Raw genomic sequence first — 17,047 nt, forward strand, 5'->3', positions numbered from 1 at the left:
TTCTTCCCCACTTCTGGGCTCCCATCTTAGACATGTCCATCATCTCCTGCCTGGATGACTGCAGCAGCCTCCTGCCTGTTCCCCTGTCCTCTCCCCATCCCTCACAGTCTGCTCCCCACATGCAGCTGGGGGCAGGTCGTGAACACAGGAGTCGGAGGAGGGCCCTGCCCTGCTCAAAGCCGTCCTGTGGCTCCATCTCATGCAGGGTACAAATGAGAGTCCTTGCTAGAGTCCCACATGACCTGCCCCTGTCACCCCTCTGCGTCAGCTCCATCCACTCTCCCCCATCACTCTGCCCCAGCAACATTGACCTCCTGTCTGTTCCTCCAACATTCCAGGACTTTTTTTTTTTTTGAGATGGAGTTTCGCTCTGTCACTCAAGTTGGAGGCTGGAGTGCAGTGGCACAATCTTGGTTCACTGCAACCCCCGCCTCTCGGGTTCAAGAGATTCTCCTGTCTCAGCCTCCTGAGTAGCTAGGACTACAGGCATGTGCTACCACACCTGGCTAATTTTTGTATTTTTAGAGGAGGCAGGGTTTCGCCATGTTGGCCAGGCTGGTCTTGAACTCCTGACCTCAAGTGATCCGCCCTCCTCGGCCTCCCAAAGTGTTGGGATTACAGGCGTGAGCCACCGCGCCTGGCAGTTCCAAGACTTACGTATTCGCTGCTCTGTTCTGGGAACAGGGTCTGCAATTTGCACATGGTGCTTTCAGCTCGGTACTCAAACCGCACCTGCCTCCGAGGCCCTCTCTGACCATCCCCTACTGAGATCTGCCCCCACCCCCCAACACTCCATTTCCTTCTTCCCCACTTTACTCTTTTCCACTGCATTTAGCACCCTATAATCCCCTGTGTATTTTTCATATTTATCCTGTTCTATTGTTTGTCTTACCCATGAAAACATTAAAAGTGCTGGGAAGACAGAATATTTGTTTCAAGCTGGTTGATACTATACCCCCAGGCTCTAGAGAGTGCCTGGCACTGAGCTGTCCAAGCCCATACGTGCTGAGTAAATGCAGAGCTGTTGTGTCCTGTAGCTCCAGGTTTATGGAGTGCTGCTGTGTCAGACACAGGGCTGAGGCCCGGGTGGCTCTGCTCACCGGATCCTCACAGCCCTCCAGAAGGGAGGTCTCTGTTCCTGCCACATCCTCAGTGCCAGAGCAGTACCTGGCACAGAGTAAATGAATAAGTAGGGGTCTCGGAGACAAGCCGCGGCCCACCCAACCCTCCCACCCACCCGCCATCCGTCACCTTTGCCCACGAAGTAATCCTGGTAGTAGCGGGCGCCCAGGTCCACATGCTCGATGCTGTACTGCCGGGGCCGACTCTGCGTCCTCTGCTGCTCCTTGGGCACTTCCAGAACCGAGATGCTGGCGTTGGTGCGGTAGGCGCTCAGGGAGGGCTCTGCCAGGTGGCCCTCGCCGCTGCTCGGGGAGCCCACGGAAGCCCGGGAGAAGCTCACGTTGCGCTCACACTCGCCCCCAATCTCGTTGCGGAAGTGTGGGCAGCTGAGCAGCAGGTCATTGCTGTTGTCATCGCCGAGGTCCTGCTCCAAGTTCTCCTTGCAGTTTAGGTCCTCTGTGCTGGTGAAGGCCGGGTCCAGGCCTCCGAGGCTGTGGGCCCGCGAGGCCGTGAGGGAGGCCATGGCCGAGGCGGCGGAGGCGGCCGAGGCGCCCGTGGTGGTGTTCCGCCTCTGCGACACCGACACCCTGTTGGCGGCCGCCTCGTTGAGATCGAACAGCATGCTCTGCACGTCGAAGTGGGCGAAGCTCTTCTGACACACCCACGGCCTGCTGGCTTCCGGGGGGCTGCGGCCCTCGTCGGCCTCCCCCGGGGACCGCCCAGCCTCCCCCTCGGGTTTGCTGCTCCTTAGCTTCCGAAAGATGGACGAGTCCACTGAGTCCCCGCCGCTGAGGCCCCGCGCAGGTTTCTTCCGGGTCTTCTCCTTCTCCTTCGCGGGCTGCAGCGGCAGGAGGCTGTCCTTGGCGGGCTGCCCGTTGTGGCAGTCCTCCTTGGCTCCGCCTCCGCCCCCCATGAGGTGCGGGCCAGGATCTGCCCGGAGGAGCTCGGTGAGGGCCTGGCAGCCCCGGGCGTCGGGCTGCTCGCTGCGGAACTCGTTGAGGATGTCGAAGAAGCTCTGCTCCGGCATGCCCTGCACATCGATGGACGAGGTGCTCCCATACTCGCGGAAGAGGGGCAGCGCCCCCGTGTGCCGGACCCCGCGCGGCTCCCCCGCGTCCTCCGCGTCACACTCGCTGAGCGTTATCTCGCTGCTGCTGCGGTGCCGAAGGGGGAGGAAGGCCCTGCCGGGGGACCGGGGCCACCCGTCCTGGAACTCCACGTCTTTGGACCTTCTCCTGGAGAGTCGGTGGAAGGCTTTGGACCCTGAGGAAGCTGGGGTGCTGGTGGGGGGCTGTCCGTTCTGTATGCTCCTCATGGAATGGGCCATCTTGGTGGCCTTTGTGCCATCTGTGTCCTGTGAGGGGCTTGGGTTGCTCTGCTCTCTCAGGGCCTCCCGCTTGGGCGGCCAGTCGGCCACCCTTGCGCGTACACCCATCTTGGGCATTGCGGGGGTGGTGGGGCTGGGGCGGGTGGTGGCGGTGGCGGTGACCGGGCTGTCACCAAGAGGCTGGGACATGCTGCCATTCTGGGCCCAGAATCCCAAGGGAGCATAGTCCCCTGTGTGTGGCCCAGGGAGGACATCGCCCACCCTCGCCCCACAGCTGGCTGCCAGGTCCACACCATCGCTGGGGATGGCCCGATAGGTGGTCATAGTCCACGGGCACTGGAGTGCTGCTGGCCCGGTACGATGTGGTGTCACTCTATAGGGTTCCCCACCCCTCAGCCATTGTTCAGGGCCGCCAGGCCCAGGATGAAGGATGCTGGGCCCTGAAACCTGACAGGAAGGTTGTGAGCCTGTGGAGTCCAGTTCTCCACCATCGCTGTGCACAGCTGAGCCAGGACAACCTCAGGAGGCAGGTGCTGTCCTGGGGGCTCCAGACCGAGTGGCTCAGCACCACTGAGCAGGCAGCAGTTGCGGGCGCTGGCCAGCCGGAGGTGGCGAGGAAGTTGTCCCCGCCATGCTGAAATGGGAGAAAAGGAAAATGTGAGCTGCGATAGCCGTGTTACTGCTCCCAGAAAGTGGGACATGTGACTTTTCTTGACAGCCTCACTCATTAAAAAAAACTTATTATGGAAATTTGCAAACAAACTCAAAGGCAGAGAGGAGACTGAGTCACCCATCAGCTCCAACAACCACTAACTAGTTCCTATTCCCATTTCATCTATTCACCCCCCCTTATGACCTTCTTTGTTTCTAATAGAATGTTTTAGAGTAAACCCCAGACATCAGGTCTTTTTTTTTTTTTTTTTTGAGACAGAGTCTCATTCTGTCACCTCAGGCTCGAGTGCAGTGGCACATGCTTGGCTCACTGCAACCTCCACCTTGAGGGTTCGAATGATTCTCCTGCCTCAGCCTCCCAAGTAGCTGGAATTCCAGCATGCACTCCCTTGCCCGGCTAAGTTTTTGTATTTTTAGTAGAGACAGGGTTTCATCATATTGGCCAGACTGGTCTCGAATTCCTGACTTCAGGCAATCCCTGCCCACCTCAGCCTCCCAAAGTGCTAGTATTACAGGTATGAGCCACCATACCCGGCCAGACATCAGGTCATTTCACCCATAAATACTTTAGCTTATATCTCTAGTAGGTAAGGTTTAAAAAAAATTACTACAATAACATTATCATACTCATCTAAATTAACAAGAATTCTTTAATGTCATGCAGCACCCTGCCTGCATTACATTTCCCATCATTGTCTCGCAGGTGTCTTTTGTGAGCTGGTTTGTTCGAAATTATCTTCTGCTTATGCAGGTATTTTCTTAAGTCTCCTTTACTCTACAACGGCCACCTTCCTTTATTTTGATGCTCTTTACTTGTTGAAGGAAAAGGGTCACCCGTCCTGTGGATTTCCCCACTTTCAGGATCCCTGTGGTGCCACTTAACATGTTCCTCTGCCCCCTGTATTTCCCGTGAACTGGTGGCTTCACGCAGAGGCCAGACTATTGTCCATCTGCTCTGTTGTTCGCTCAGCTCAGCTACTCTGTCAGAAAGGAAGTGAAAATGACAGATGAGTCAACATGAGCACCAGTGGAGTTTGGGGAGGAAAGCCGCAGAAGGAATGTCTCTAGAAATCCATGTGGTTACTGCAGACTATGGCTGGGTAAATCAGAGCCCATCACTTTTTCACTGAGATCTCCCCAGTGACTGCTTACTGCATTAAAACACTATCCAAACTCCTTCCCCTGCTCCATAAACCCCACAGGATCTGGCTCTGATGTCTCTCCCCATCCCTGACTAAACTCTGATCATACTGGCCTTCTTTTCTGTTCTGATGCACTAAACCTTATCCAGGATATCTGATATGCTTCCTCAGTCCTTCCTGGGGCTGGTTCCTTCCCATGTCAGTTTTTCCATGGAGACTTCCAGCTGGGCGCGGTGGCTCACGCCTGTAATCCCAGCACTTTGGGAGGCCAAGGTGGGTGGATCACTTGAGCCCAGCAGCTCAAGACCAGCCTGGCCAACATGGCAAAACCCTGTCTCTACTAAAAATACAAAAATTAGCCAGGTGTGGTGGCAGGTACCTGTAGTCCTAGCTGCTCAAGGGGCTGAGGTAAGAGGATTGCTTGAACCCGGGAGGTTGAGATTGCGTGAGCCATGATCACACCACTGCGCTCCAGCCTGGGCAGCAAAGTGAGACCTTCTCTCAAACAAAACAAAACAAAACAAAACAAAACAAAAAAACTCCCAAAAAACAAAAACAAAAACCTTCCCAAATCACCCTATAGAGACAGAGAAGCCCCATCTTCTGGAAGCCTTTCTTAATTATCCGCTCTACTTTCTTCCAATTTTTTTTTTTTTTTTTTTGTCTCGCTCTGTCACCCAGGCTGGAGTGCAGTGGCCGGATCTCAGCTCACTGCAAGCTCCGCCTCCCGGGTTCACGCCATTCTCCTGCCTCAGCCTCCCGAGTAGCTGGGACTACAGGCGCCCGCCACCTCGCCCGGCTAGTTTTTTGTATTTTTTAGTAGAGACGGGGTTTCACTGTGTTAGCCAGGATGGTCTCGATCTCCTGACCTCGTGATCCGCCCGTCTCAGCCTCCGAAAGTGCTGGGATTACAGGCTTGAGCCACTGCGCCCGGCCTTCTTCCAATTTTTTTTAGCGGTTGTTCATTCTGTCTACTGGCTGGGTCCACCACTCAAATGTTGGCTCCAGAACGGCAGGGATGTCTGTGTTGTTCACTGATGCATCCCCAGTGCCTAGAACAGTGTCCAGGATGTTTGTTCAGTATTTCGTGTATGTACGAGTGAACAGATGGCTTCTGCCTAATTGGAGGTGTAAGTACCTCCTGATTTGCAGGCCCCTGGGGAAGGGAGTCTGTGCCTCTGTCCAGCACATAAAACCACCTGCGGGGTCACTTCCCTTTGTCTCCACCTTGAACTTCTAGAATATGAAAATCCTGCTGGAGAGGAAGGGGAAAGTGGGTCGCCATCTGTGATGGAACCTGTTGACTGCCCAGCAATCGTGCCCACTCCCTCCTGCCAATGGAACTGATTTTGCTCGGAGCAGTACAGTGCTGCTTTGGGCTGGGCACTTGACTCAAGGTGACCTCTAAGTTTTCTTTCCTTGGGAATCTAGAGCTGGATGCAGCCGTTCTTGGTCAACAGCTATTGGTGCTTCCTGTGTGAGAAAGTAGCAGGCCTCTTCTGTGTGTGTGTGTGTGTGTGTGTGTGTGTGTCTCTGTGTGTGTGTGTCTCTGTGTGTGTCTGCATGTCTGTGTGTGTGTGTGTCTGTGTCTGTGTGTGCATCTGTGTGTCTGTGTGTGCGCATGTCTGTGTGTGTGTCTGTCTCTGTATGTGCCTATGTGTGCATCTGTGTGTGTGTCTCTGTTTGTCTGTGTGTGTGTGTCTGTGCGAGAAAAGTAGTACATCCTGTGGCGTGTCATCTCTGTGTGTGTCTGTGTGTGTGTACATCTATATAGTGTCTCTGTGTGTGACCTGTGTGTGCACAATGTCTCTGTATGCGTCGTGTCTCTACCTGTGTATGTATGTCTGTGTGTGCATCTGTGTGTGTCTGTATATAGTATTGCATCTGTGTGTGTCTGTGTGTCATGTCTGTGTGTCTGTATGTGTCTATGTGTGCATCTGTGTCACCAATGGTAATGCTTTGTGGTAGTAAAGTGTCCTGTGTGTGTGTGCATCTGTGCGTCTGTCTGTGTGTGCTGTGTGTGCCTCTGTGTCTCTGTGTGCATGTGTGTCTGTGTATGTGTCTATGTCTGTGTGTGCATCTGTGTGTCTGTGTGTGCACGTCTGTGTGTGCGTGTGCATGTGTGTGTGTGCATCTGTGTGTCTCTGTGTGCGTGCGTGTCTGTGTGTGTCTGTGTGTGTGTGTCTGTATGTGCGCGCATATGTGCACGTGTAGGGGGGCTTCTCCTAATTTATGCCCAGAGGTATGGAGCGAACCGGCAGAGACCACGAGGGAAGCTCAAAGCAGATTCAAGGAGCAAAATAGCAAGGAGAGCCTGCAGCCTCTGAAAAAGCGAGCACCAGAAGAGGGCAGGTGGGGAGTGGGGAGCCCCTCTTCCTGGTGCCCCACGAGAACACAAACAATCCTGAAGACGTTGCTGGGAGGCAGCACGGGGATGGGCTAAAGAAGAGTGAGGAAGCTGGAAAGCCCACAGGGTCGAGTTGCCTAAGGGAGACAGGAGAGAGGCCAAGAGGAGCCTGCACTGACCTGGACGGCAGGGTGTCTTCTGCCAACCAAGGCTTGTAGGAGTGTGGATGTCAGATCATCTGATTTTCCAAGAGAAATCAGAAACCTAGAATTGCATGCAACATCTTCCAATTTGAAAAGCAAAAACATTGGCCGGGCATGGTGGCTCACGCCTCTAACCCCAGCACTTTGGGAGGCCGAGGCAGGTGGATTGCCTGAGGTCAGGAGTTCGAGATTAGCCTGGCTACATGGTGAAACTTCATCTCTACTAAAAATACAAAAATTAACCGGGCATGGTGGCACACATCTGTAGTCCCAGCTACTCGGGAGGCTGAGGCAGGAGAATCACTTGAACCCGGGAGGTGGAGGTTACAGTGAGCTGAGATCATGCCACTGCACTCCAGCCTAGGTGACAGTGAGACTCCATCTCAAAAAATGAAAAGAAAAAGAAAAGGAAAAACAACAGAGCAACAGAGACAATAACAAACTATTATACAGACATAATGGGAAGGATTTTCAAGAAACTGCTAATAGTGCTTGCCTCTGTATGTCTGTCCCCACCACTCCCAGCCCCTTCCCCTGCTCCATTTTTCTCCTTAGCACTTACGAACAGGCTTACTTCTTTTTCTTACTCATTATTATTATTATTATTTTACAGACAGGGTCTTTCTCTGTTGTCAAGGCTGGAGTGCAGTGGTACAATCAGAGCTCACTACAGCCTCAAACTCCAGGGCTCAAAGTGATCCTCCTGCCTCAGCCTTCTGAGTAGCTAGGACTAAAGATGCATGTCACCACGCCCAGCTAATTTTTAAATTTTTGGTAGGGGTGGGGTCTCAGTATGTTGCCCAGGCTGGTCTCAAACTCCTGGGCTCAAGTGATCTTCCCACCTCAGCCTCCCAATGTACTGGGATTATAGGTGTGAGGCACGGTGCCCAGCCTCCTCAGTGATTTTCTCACTGGCATCTGGGAACTCATCTGCTGCCTCTGGTTGGCCAGAAGCTGCTTCTCCTGCTATCTTGACATTTTTTAAGCCATACTCTTTCAAAAATTATCAAACCATCCTTTGCTGGCATTAAATTCCCCAGCTTGAGATCCTCCTCCTTCCTTTTGCTTTAGGTTGCCATGTAATGACTTCACTTTTTCTCGAAGCAAATTAGAATCTATAGGTATGCCTTTCTTATAGCAATCCTGTACCCACATAGAAGCTGCATTTGCAACACGAGATAAAAATATATTTTGTAAAAAGTGCAAGGTTTTTGTGCCTGCTGGCATAGGTGCAGCGACAGCTTCATGAATTTCCTTTTCATTTTTTACAATGGTCCTCACACTGGATTCATTTATCTGGAAATGGCGGGCAACTGCAGCTGCAGTCCTCCATCGATGGCACATATCAAGCAATTGCATATTTTCTCGTAATGTTATGACTTTTCTGTGCTTCTTGGGACAACTTCCAGCATCACTAGTGGCACTTTGTACGAGTCCCCTGAGGTTATTCAGGGCTTACGGTATTGCACTAAACATGATGAAAACTAGGTGAGAACCTCCAGGGATCATTTTTTACTGCAATATGCAATTTGCTGGAGAGACAAACTGCTCATGCGGAGATGATGAGTGTCACATGGTGTTTCAAACGGATACTCACAGTACTTAAGCTCACTGCAGTAGCAACAGGAGGTGGTCGCAAAACTATGACAGTAGTGCAGTGTGTACTGCAGTTAATTTCATGCAGTTATGATTTAATTCTGCATGTTTATGTTTGTTTACATTTCTCTTGGCTTGGCAATGTATTTGTGTGTAACTTTTGATAAATTTTAACTTTTTAGAATGCATTTGTGTATATTTTATGGTAGTAAATGATAAACTAATGGACATATATTTTATGTATTCATGACATACCTAACATTTTATTTTATTTATTTATTTTTGAGAAGGAGTCTCGCTTGGTCGCCCACTTATTTATTTATTTGTTTATTTATTTATTTTTGAGAAGGAGTCTCGCTCGGTCGCCCAGGCTGGAGTGCAGTGGTGTGATCTCGGCTCACTGCAAGCTCCGCCTCCTGGGTTCACGCCATTCTCCTGCCCCAGCCTCCGGAGTAGCTGGGACTACAGGTGCCCACCACCACGCCTGGCTAATATTTTTTTGTATTTTTAGTAGAGACGGGGTTTCACCATGTTAGTCAGGATAGTCTCGATCTCCTGACCTTGTGATTCACCTGCCTCGGCTTCCCAAAGTGTTGGAGTCACAGGCATGAGCCACCTCGCCCAGCCCTAACATTTTATTTAAAAAAAAAATATTTTTAGGCTATGTGGTTCACCTGTAAGATCTTTTCTTTTCTGTTTTTTTTTTTTTTTTTTTGACAGAGTCTTGCTCTGTCACCCAGGCTGGAGTACAGTGGCACAATCTTGGCTCACTGCAATCTCTGCTTCCCAGGATCAAGTGATTCTCCTGCCTCAGCCTCCTGAGTAGCTGGGACTACAGGTACACACCACCATACCCGGCTAATTTTTTATTTTTAATAGAGACAGGGTTTTACCATGTTGGCAAGGCTGGCTCAAACTCCTGGCCTCAAGTGATCTGCTGCCTCGGCCTCCCAAAGTGCTGGGACTACAGGCGTGACTGCACCCGCCCCTGCAAATTATTTTCAAATATTTGCAAATCTTTTTTTTTTTTTTCTGAGATGGAGTATCGCTCTGTTGCCCAGGCTGGAGTACAGTGGTGCCATCTCATGGCAACCTCTGCCTTCCGGGTTCAAGTGAGTCTCCTGCCTCAGCCTCCTGAGTAGCTGGCATTACAGGCATGCGCCACCACGCCCAGCTAATTTTGTATCTTTAGTAGAGACGGGGTTTCTCCATGTTGGGCAGGCTGGTCTCGAACTCCCAACCTCAGGTGATCTGCCCACCTTGGCCTCTCCAAGTGCTAGGATTACAGGCGTAAGCCACTGCGCCTAGTAAATAGTTGCAATATTTCTAAAGAATTTTCCCATACATTTATTGAAAAAAATTCAGGTATACGTAGGTCCATGCAGTTCGAAACCATGTTGTTCAAGGGTAAAATGCACTTCCTAAGAACATTAACAATAAAAACCTCAATGAAGCTGAGCACAGTGGCTCATGCCTGTAATACCAGCACTTTGGGAGGCTGAGGCGGGAGGACTGTTTGAGCCCAGGAGTATGACCCCAGCCTGGGCAATACAGTGAAACCCCATCTCTACAAAAAATTTTAAAACGTAGCCAGGCATGGTGGCGTGCGCCTGTAGTTCCAGCTACTTGGGAGGCCAAGGCTGCAGTGAGCTGTGATTGTGCCACTGCATTCCAGCCCAGGTGACAGAGCAAGACTGTCTCAAAAAACAAACAACACCACCACATACACACACACAATGAGGGTGCACAAAATAAGTATGTGTGGGTCACACTCGGGCAGGGGTTGCTGGTTTGCCAGAGAAAAGTGAAATTATTTTATCTATGGTATTTATTGTCTCCACTCTAAACTGTCAGTTACAGAATGGCAAGACTGTTTGCTTGAGAGCCTGAACCCTGCTCCACACTCGGCTGTGCTGGGCACCAGATCCCAAGTCAAGCTGGGATGATGGCCCACCTGAGGGCGCTACCTGTCCTCCGCAGCCCAGTCTGTGTTGTGGCTCCGCCTTCAGAGTGTAGAGTGCGGAAGGAGGATTAGTCCTTTGAGGCCACACTTAGGCTGGTTGGGAAAACCAGTGGCCCAGATGCGACCCTGACTTGCTTATGCAAGCACCTCCCGACAGCTGGGCTTTGCTGATGGCATTTGTTTCCAGCTCAGTCAGAAACCCTCAATCCATTCTGCTCCCTTCTGTGTACACACACAGATGTTCTTGCAGGCTTGGTCTCTGTGCACAAATCCCTTCTCCTAGCAGCTGCAGCCGAGTCTTCCTGTGACATTCAGAGGCTGAGTGGCACCCGCAGCCTCTAGGATTCAGAGGGCGCACATTGGTCTCCTTCCAGCTGTCTTCCACTGAGCTCCTCCTTCCTAAAAGCACCTGGACCTTCCCGATGGGGACCCCCTGTGTTGAGAGAAGCACAGCATAGGCAGGAACCAGACCGCCTCCTGGGCTCAATCCTGGTGTGCCACGGATGGGTTATGGAAATAGTGACTTGGTTTCAATCTGTAAAATGGGTATAATATCACCTGCCCCATAGCCACTGCTCTTTTTTTTTTTTTTTTTGAGATGGAGCCTTGCTCTGTTGCCCAGGCTGGAGTGCAGTGGCATGATCTTGGCTCACTGCAAGCTCCACCTTCCGGGTTCACGCCATTCTCCTGCCTCAGCCTCCCAAGTAGCTGGGACTATAGGCGCCCGCCACTGCACCCGGCTAATTTTTTGTATTCTTTAGACGGGGTTCCACTGTTAGGATGGTTTCTATCTCCTGACCTCGTAATCCGCCCGCCTCGGCTTCCTAAAGTGCTGGGATTACAGGCGTGAGCCTCTGCGCCCGGCCAGCCACTGCTCTTACTACAGTTCTGTTGTGTATCTTTGGCAGGAGTGCTTCCCTTTTCCCCCCAATTACAGAAGCACAGTTGGGGTGGGTGCAGGACGTGGGCTTGGTCAGACCAGGGTCCTCTCCTAGGATTCTGTGCAAGGTTTCTAAGAACATGCGAGGCTGGAAGGTATTCTTGCAGGGGTGGGGACAGTGGACCTGGCTTCTCCTGTGCAGTGACTTTTGCTGGGGACCCCTGGTTTCTTCCCTCCAGGGCTACCTTGGCTCCTCCCTGTTTTCTAAGATTGCTCCTCTGGCCTCCTGTTCATTCTGTACATCCTCAATGAATTGTGATTCGGCCACAAACTGCCAAGCGTGGCTTCTGCTGCTGGCATCAGAGGACCCTGAGTGACACACGTTGTTGTGTGAAGGAGGGCAGCTGGGGAACTGTATACGGGAAAAATTAGGGCAGGCTGGGAGACCGCAGCAAAATGAGGAGTGAGTGGCAGTGGGAGAGAGTCAGTTGGGATGTGTTTGGCTGCAAGTAACAGAAGACTATCCAGCGGTAGCTTGCACAGTGAAAACATTTAGTCATCTCATGTCACCAGGAGGCCAGATATGGTGGCTCCAGCCCGGTGGGAAAGCTGGACAGTGATGTGAAGCATGTCCCCCCATTCCCTCTGCCTCCCTCATGTGCTGTAGGATTGAGTAAGTCTTCCGGCTTTGCTGCGTCACAGTAACAAGCTGGTGGCCACAGCCACACTTCCCACTGAATCACGGGCAAAGGGGAAAGACAGGGATAGTAAGGGTACCAGTCTGACCCTAATCAGGAAGGAGCATCTTTCCCAGAACATTCCCCTTGCTGCAATCCTTTCTTTAATGTCCTACTGGCTAGAATGTGGATACACGGCCACTCCAGTTACAAGGGACCCTGGGAGAGCCAGAATCTGTAGCCATCCTGATTGCCTCTGGGCCAGTGGGGACTTAATCAGGGTCTGTGAGAAAAGCAGGCGACCAATGGTATATCTGTGGGTGTAAACGCTCCCAGACTGCCCCTGCGACAGGCAGGCAAGCACCATGGCCTTGGTGTCTTGGCTCTAAAAGGCCTAATTCTGTGAGGGCCACAATGTCTGCCAGAAGCTCACAGGACACAGCATAGGGAAACACAAGAGCCCTCCAATGTGGACATTTGTGGTTTGCTTTCCCTGCTGCCAGGACTCCTTTATCCAACAGTCCAGACTTCCCTTTGGGAGCCTCCCCTCTCCACTGGCCACCCAATGGGCTAGAGGTGGGGCTCCTTCCCTAGCTCTGGAGCAACCCATGTGGCCTGATCAGAACCAGTGAGATCGCGATGTCTTTACCAGGAGGGCTAGAGCTGAAGGCTGCGCTTTTCCCTTTAAGCCTAAGTCTGAGAAGATGTGAGGGATGGAGTCACTGCAGCTGTCTCGTAACCATGGGAGAAGAACTATCTGTGAAGGCGACTGAGAGTTAGAATCTGGGGCTGTAGTCATCATTTGGGTCTCTGCATCAAGTTGGACACAAAGTCAGCCCTACTCCATTTCCCACCACTGGACATTTTAGTTATAAAACAACGCAACAATGAAAACATACACAAAAGCCAGTATCTACAACAGCAACTACCATGAATAGAATCCTTCTACGGCCCAGGTCCTTTCCTGAGCACGTCAAGCCTGTCAATTGCTATGCGTTAACCCTTTCGATAACCCCATGAGGTGGGTATCATTACCTCCGTTTTACAGATGAGGAAACTGAGGAGCAGACAGAGGAAGTAATGTGCCCAGGGCCACATGGCTATGAGTTGACACAGTGGGGACGCAACCCCAGCCCCTTCATACCTCAAGTCAGAGAGTCCTCAGTTCAAGCACCAGCCTTCCCTGCAATCACAGGCAGTGTCTGGACCTCTGCGATTCTCATTTAACTGTGTGTCACCAATGCGGAAAATATCTCCAGCTCCAACCGCCCTGCTAAGTTCCAAACTCACCTACCTACCTACTTGACATCACCACCTATACATGTCACATGCATTGCAACTGAACATTCCCAACCTGAACTCTTGATCGCTGCCTATCCACAAAATGTGTTCCTTCTTGGGACAGGCGGGATGAGCTAAGCTATGCTGCAGTAACAAATGACCCCAGACGCTCAGAGGCTTTCACAACTGAGACTTGGTTCTTGCTCACACTGCCTGTCCATCACAGGCTGGCTGAGGGCCGTACTCATGCCAGCTTCACTCCCAGCAGACAAAGCAGCCCTTACCTGGGACCCTGCTGATTGCAAAGGAAGGAGACAGGGTTGAACCACGCACTCCAGCCTGGTAGCACAGCGAGACTCTGTCTCTAAAAGATTTTTTTCTAAATAAATATCTGATCAGGCACGTTGGCTCATGTCTGTAATCCCAGCACTTTGGGAGGCTGAGGTGGGCAAATCACCTGCGGTCAGGAGTTCGAGATCAGCCTGGCCAACATGGTAAAGCCCTGTGTCCACTAAAAATATAACAAGATTAGCTAGGCATGGTGGTGCATGCCTGTAGTCCCAGCTACTTAGGAGGCTGAGGCAATAGAATTGCTTAAACCTGGGAGGCGGAGGTGGCAGTGAGCTGAGATCATGCCTTTGTACTCCAGCCTGGGCAATAAAGTGAGACTCTGTCACTAGATAGATAGGTAGGCAGGCAGGTAGGTAGGTACGCAAGCAGATAGATAGATAGATAGATAGAGAGATAGAGAGAGAGAGAGAGAGAGAGAGAGAGAGAGAGAGAGAGAGATAGATAGATAGATAGATAAAATAACATAACTATTGAATGACTGGATGGACGACAACCTCACTCAGGACCAGGGAGCACTGGCTCAGTCAGGGTCTGTGACCCAAGGCAAGCAGGGCCTGCTTGGTGCCCGAGTGTGTCCTTCCCTGGGAAGCAGCATGCCCAAGAAGCTGAAAGCAATGCTTGGAGGTAGCGTGTAGGGGTGGGATGGACTGTCCTTTCACAGGCCTTTGATTGGAGGTGGAGGGACCCCCTGGGTATCCAGGGCTGCCCTGATGTGTACCAAGCATTTCCCTTTCACAGAAACATGATCCAGTCACAGTGATGGAGGCTCAGCGGGGCTCAAGCACCCTGGAGGGCTCAGGTGTGTGGCGTCAAGTCTGAGGGTTCCTCTCCAAGACCCAGGTGGAATGAGGACTCCTCCAGGCATGCATCCAGTGACTCAGCAGTTTCTGGGCACGTACAAGTCATGTATTTATCCAGGAAGAACTAGTTAGTCCTTAAAATGCATCCATTCATCCATTCACTCACACAACAAACACCTACCATGTTCTTATAAATCCCTCAAAAAAGTTCTTCCAGCCAACAAAGCCCTAAAAACATATTCATGTATTCACCACTTCCCAGTCATGTATAACTCATTCATTCATTCTACAAGCACCAGACACTCGAAATCCATTCATTTACTCAATCTATTTCTATTACACGCCACTGCTGTGGGTGCTAAAGATAATCTCTGAGCAGGACGGACCGTGCCCCTGCTCTCACGAATGGACCTCCAGTAGAGAAACGCCAGAGAAATAAGATAGAATTTCCAAGGGTGGTCAGCATTGTAAAGGTTATAAAATGGCTGGGTGCAGTGGCTCCTGCGTGCAATCACAGCACTTTGGGAGGCTGAGGTGGGAGGATCACTTGTGCCCAAGAGGTCAGGGCTGCAGTGAGCTGTGATTGCACCACTGCACTCCAGCCTGGGCGACAGAGCAAGATCCTGTTTCAAAAAAAAAATAAAAATAAAAAATAAATAATAATAAATAAATAAATTAATTAATAGGACTGAAGATTACTCTAGTTGGGAGGGCGTCAGGAAGACCCCTTGAAGGGTAGTGTCTAAACCAGGATCTGCATGAAGAGAGGGTACCTGCCGTGGATGAGCAGGGAAGCTGGGAACAGCCAGTGTCCAAGGCCAGATGAGGATGCTGAGGGGACTGGTTCTCCCTGCCAGCCGTACAGTAGAGGCACCAGAGGAGTTTTATAAAAATATAGCTGTCTGGGCCAGGCATGGTGGCTCATGCCTGTAATCCCAGCACTTTGGGAGGCCAAGGCAGGCGGATCACTTGAGGTCAGGAGTTCAAGACCAGCCTGGCCAACATGGTAAAACCCCATCTCTACTAAAAATACAAAAAAATAAAAATAAAAATAAAATAACCAAGTATAGTGGCGCATGCCTGTAATCCCAGCTACTTGGGAGGCTGAGGCAGGAGAATCGCTTGAACCAGGAGGTGGAGGTTGCAGTGAGCTGAGATCACACCACTGCACTCCAGCTTGGGAGACAGAGCAAGACTCCGTCTTACAAAAATAAAAAATAAAAATAAAAATATAGGTATCTGTCCACACCCGACTCCCAGAGATTCTAAATCAGCTGGTTGGGGTGGGGCCCGAGACTGAGTGCCTCTTAAAAGCTCGGCAGCTGATTCTACTGTGTGGTCTTAGCTGAGGACAGAAGAACAGAGAGAGCAGAGAGAAGAGGGTCTGCCTCTGAGCCCGGAGAGGCTGTATATCCAAGTGGCCAGGTGGGTGGTGGAAGCCAGGACGTGAGTTACGGCAGGCCCAGCAGGGAGGCTGGAGCGCAGGTGTGGTTGGGGAGGACCAATTGTCAACAGGGGTGGATGCTGCTGAAAGGGTCATGTATGGTGGCAGTTATAGGTATGAAGGACACTGGTGACCTTTGCAGATATTTCAGGGGTCCACTGATTCAGAGAGCCTTGTCCTCGCCTCCCTCCCATTGTCCCCCCATTGCTGTCTGTCCCTTTACAGGCCAGGCAGAATTCCCCCTTTCTTCCCTCTGCTGAGCTCCCAGGGGTGTACACACACCCCTGACTATGGGACTTAGCCCACTGGATTTTTAAGCCTCTGAGTATCTTTTGTCTTCCCTAGACTGTGAACAGATGCACGTCTGGGGTGGACTGGGATCTAACATATTTGTTCTCACGTGTGGGCGGGGCAGTAGAGAGGGATAATACGGTGATGACGGTATTAAACATAAGGTCAACACTGATGAGCTCTCCTGATGTGCCAGATTCAGGGCTCCACACTGGCGTGTATTAACCAGTGTGTTATAACAACTCTATCAAGTAGTGGCTTCTTTTCCTTTTTAAATATATTTCTCTTCTCTTTTTTGAGACAGGGTTTTTGTCACCCAGGCTGGAGTGTGGTGGTACAATCATATCTCACTGCAGCCTTAAATTCCTGGGCACAAGCAATCCTCCCACCTCAGCCTCTTGAGTGGCTGGGACTACAGCTGTGTGCCACCACGCCTGGCTAACATTTTTACTTTAAAATTTTTTTTGTAGAGATGAGGTCTCACAAAACCTCGAACTCCTGGCCTCAAGTGGTCCTCCTGCCTTGGCCTCCCAAAGTGCTAGGGTTACAGGTGTGAACCACCACGCCTCACCAAGCAGGGACTTCCACCATGCCCATCTTACAGACAAGGCAAAGGTTACGAGGGGCAGGTGGGATTCAAACCTCAACAGTCTGCCTGCCACCCCTTTACCCTGTGCTCCAAATAAGATGAAATCGTTCAAACGAGTATGCTGTGGGAATAAGTGAATGACGCTGAGTATCTTTAAAATCCATTCATAAGGACAAAATTCTAGCAAGTCAGCAACAGCTCAGTGGATTGCACGCTAAGAATCTGATTTTTCCCTTGTGTGTCTTCCCCCACCTTACTGGGAGTTTGAGCATACATGGGACTGCTATAGAGCCCCCTCAGGAAATAAGGCGGATGGAAATCTCAGAAATCTCATTAGCAAGTGCCATGGCAGAGACTCTGCT

At 51.1% G+C, this 17,047-nt stretch overlaps 1 protein-coding gene across 5 annotated transcripts in view; it reads right to left on the reverse strand.

Annotated features, from left to right (window-relative positions):
- SIPA1L3 (signal induced proliferation associated 1 like 3) overlaps positions 1 to 17,047 on the reverse strand; it is a 308,537-nt gene that overhangs the window by 129,195 nt on the left and 162,295 nt on the right. For all 5 annotated transcript variants that reach the window (XM_021931056.2, XM_017952902.3, XM_031659500.1 and 2 more), the window contains one exon: positions 1,252 to 3,083. In XM_021931056.2, coding sequence (XP_021786748.2) covers positions 1,252 to 2,773 — 1,522 coding nt within the window. In that variant the 5' untranslated portion in view covers positions 2,774 to 3,083. The remainder of the gene's footprint in view (positions 1 to 1,251; positions 3,084 to 17,047) is intronic.

Source organism: Papio anubis, chromosome 20, assembly GCF_008728515.1.
Source record: "Papio anubis isolate 15944 chromosome 20, Panubis1.0, whole genome shotgun sequence".
NCBI classification, from domain to species: Eukaryota; Metazoa; Chordata; class Mammalia; order Primates; family Cercopithecidae; genus Papio; species Papio anubis.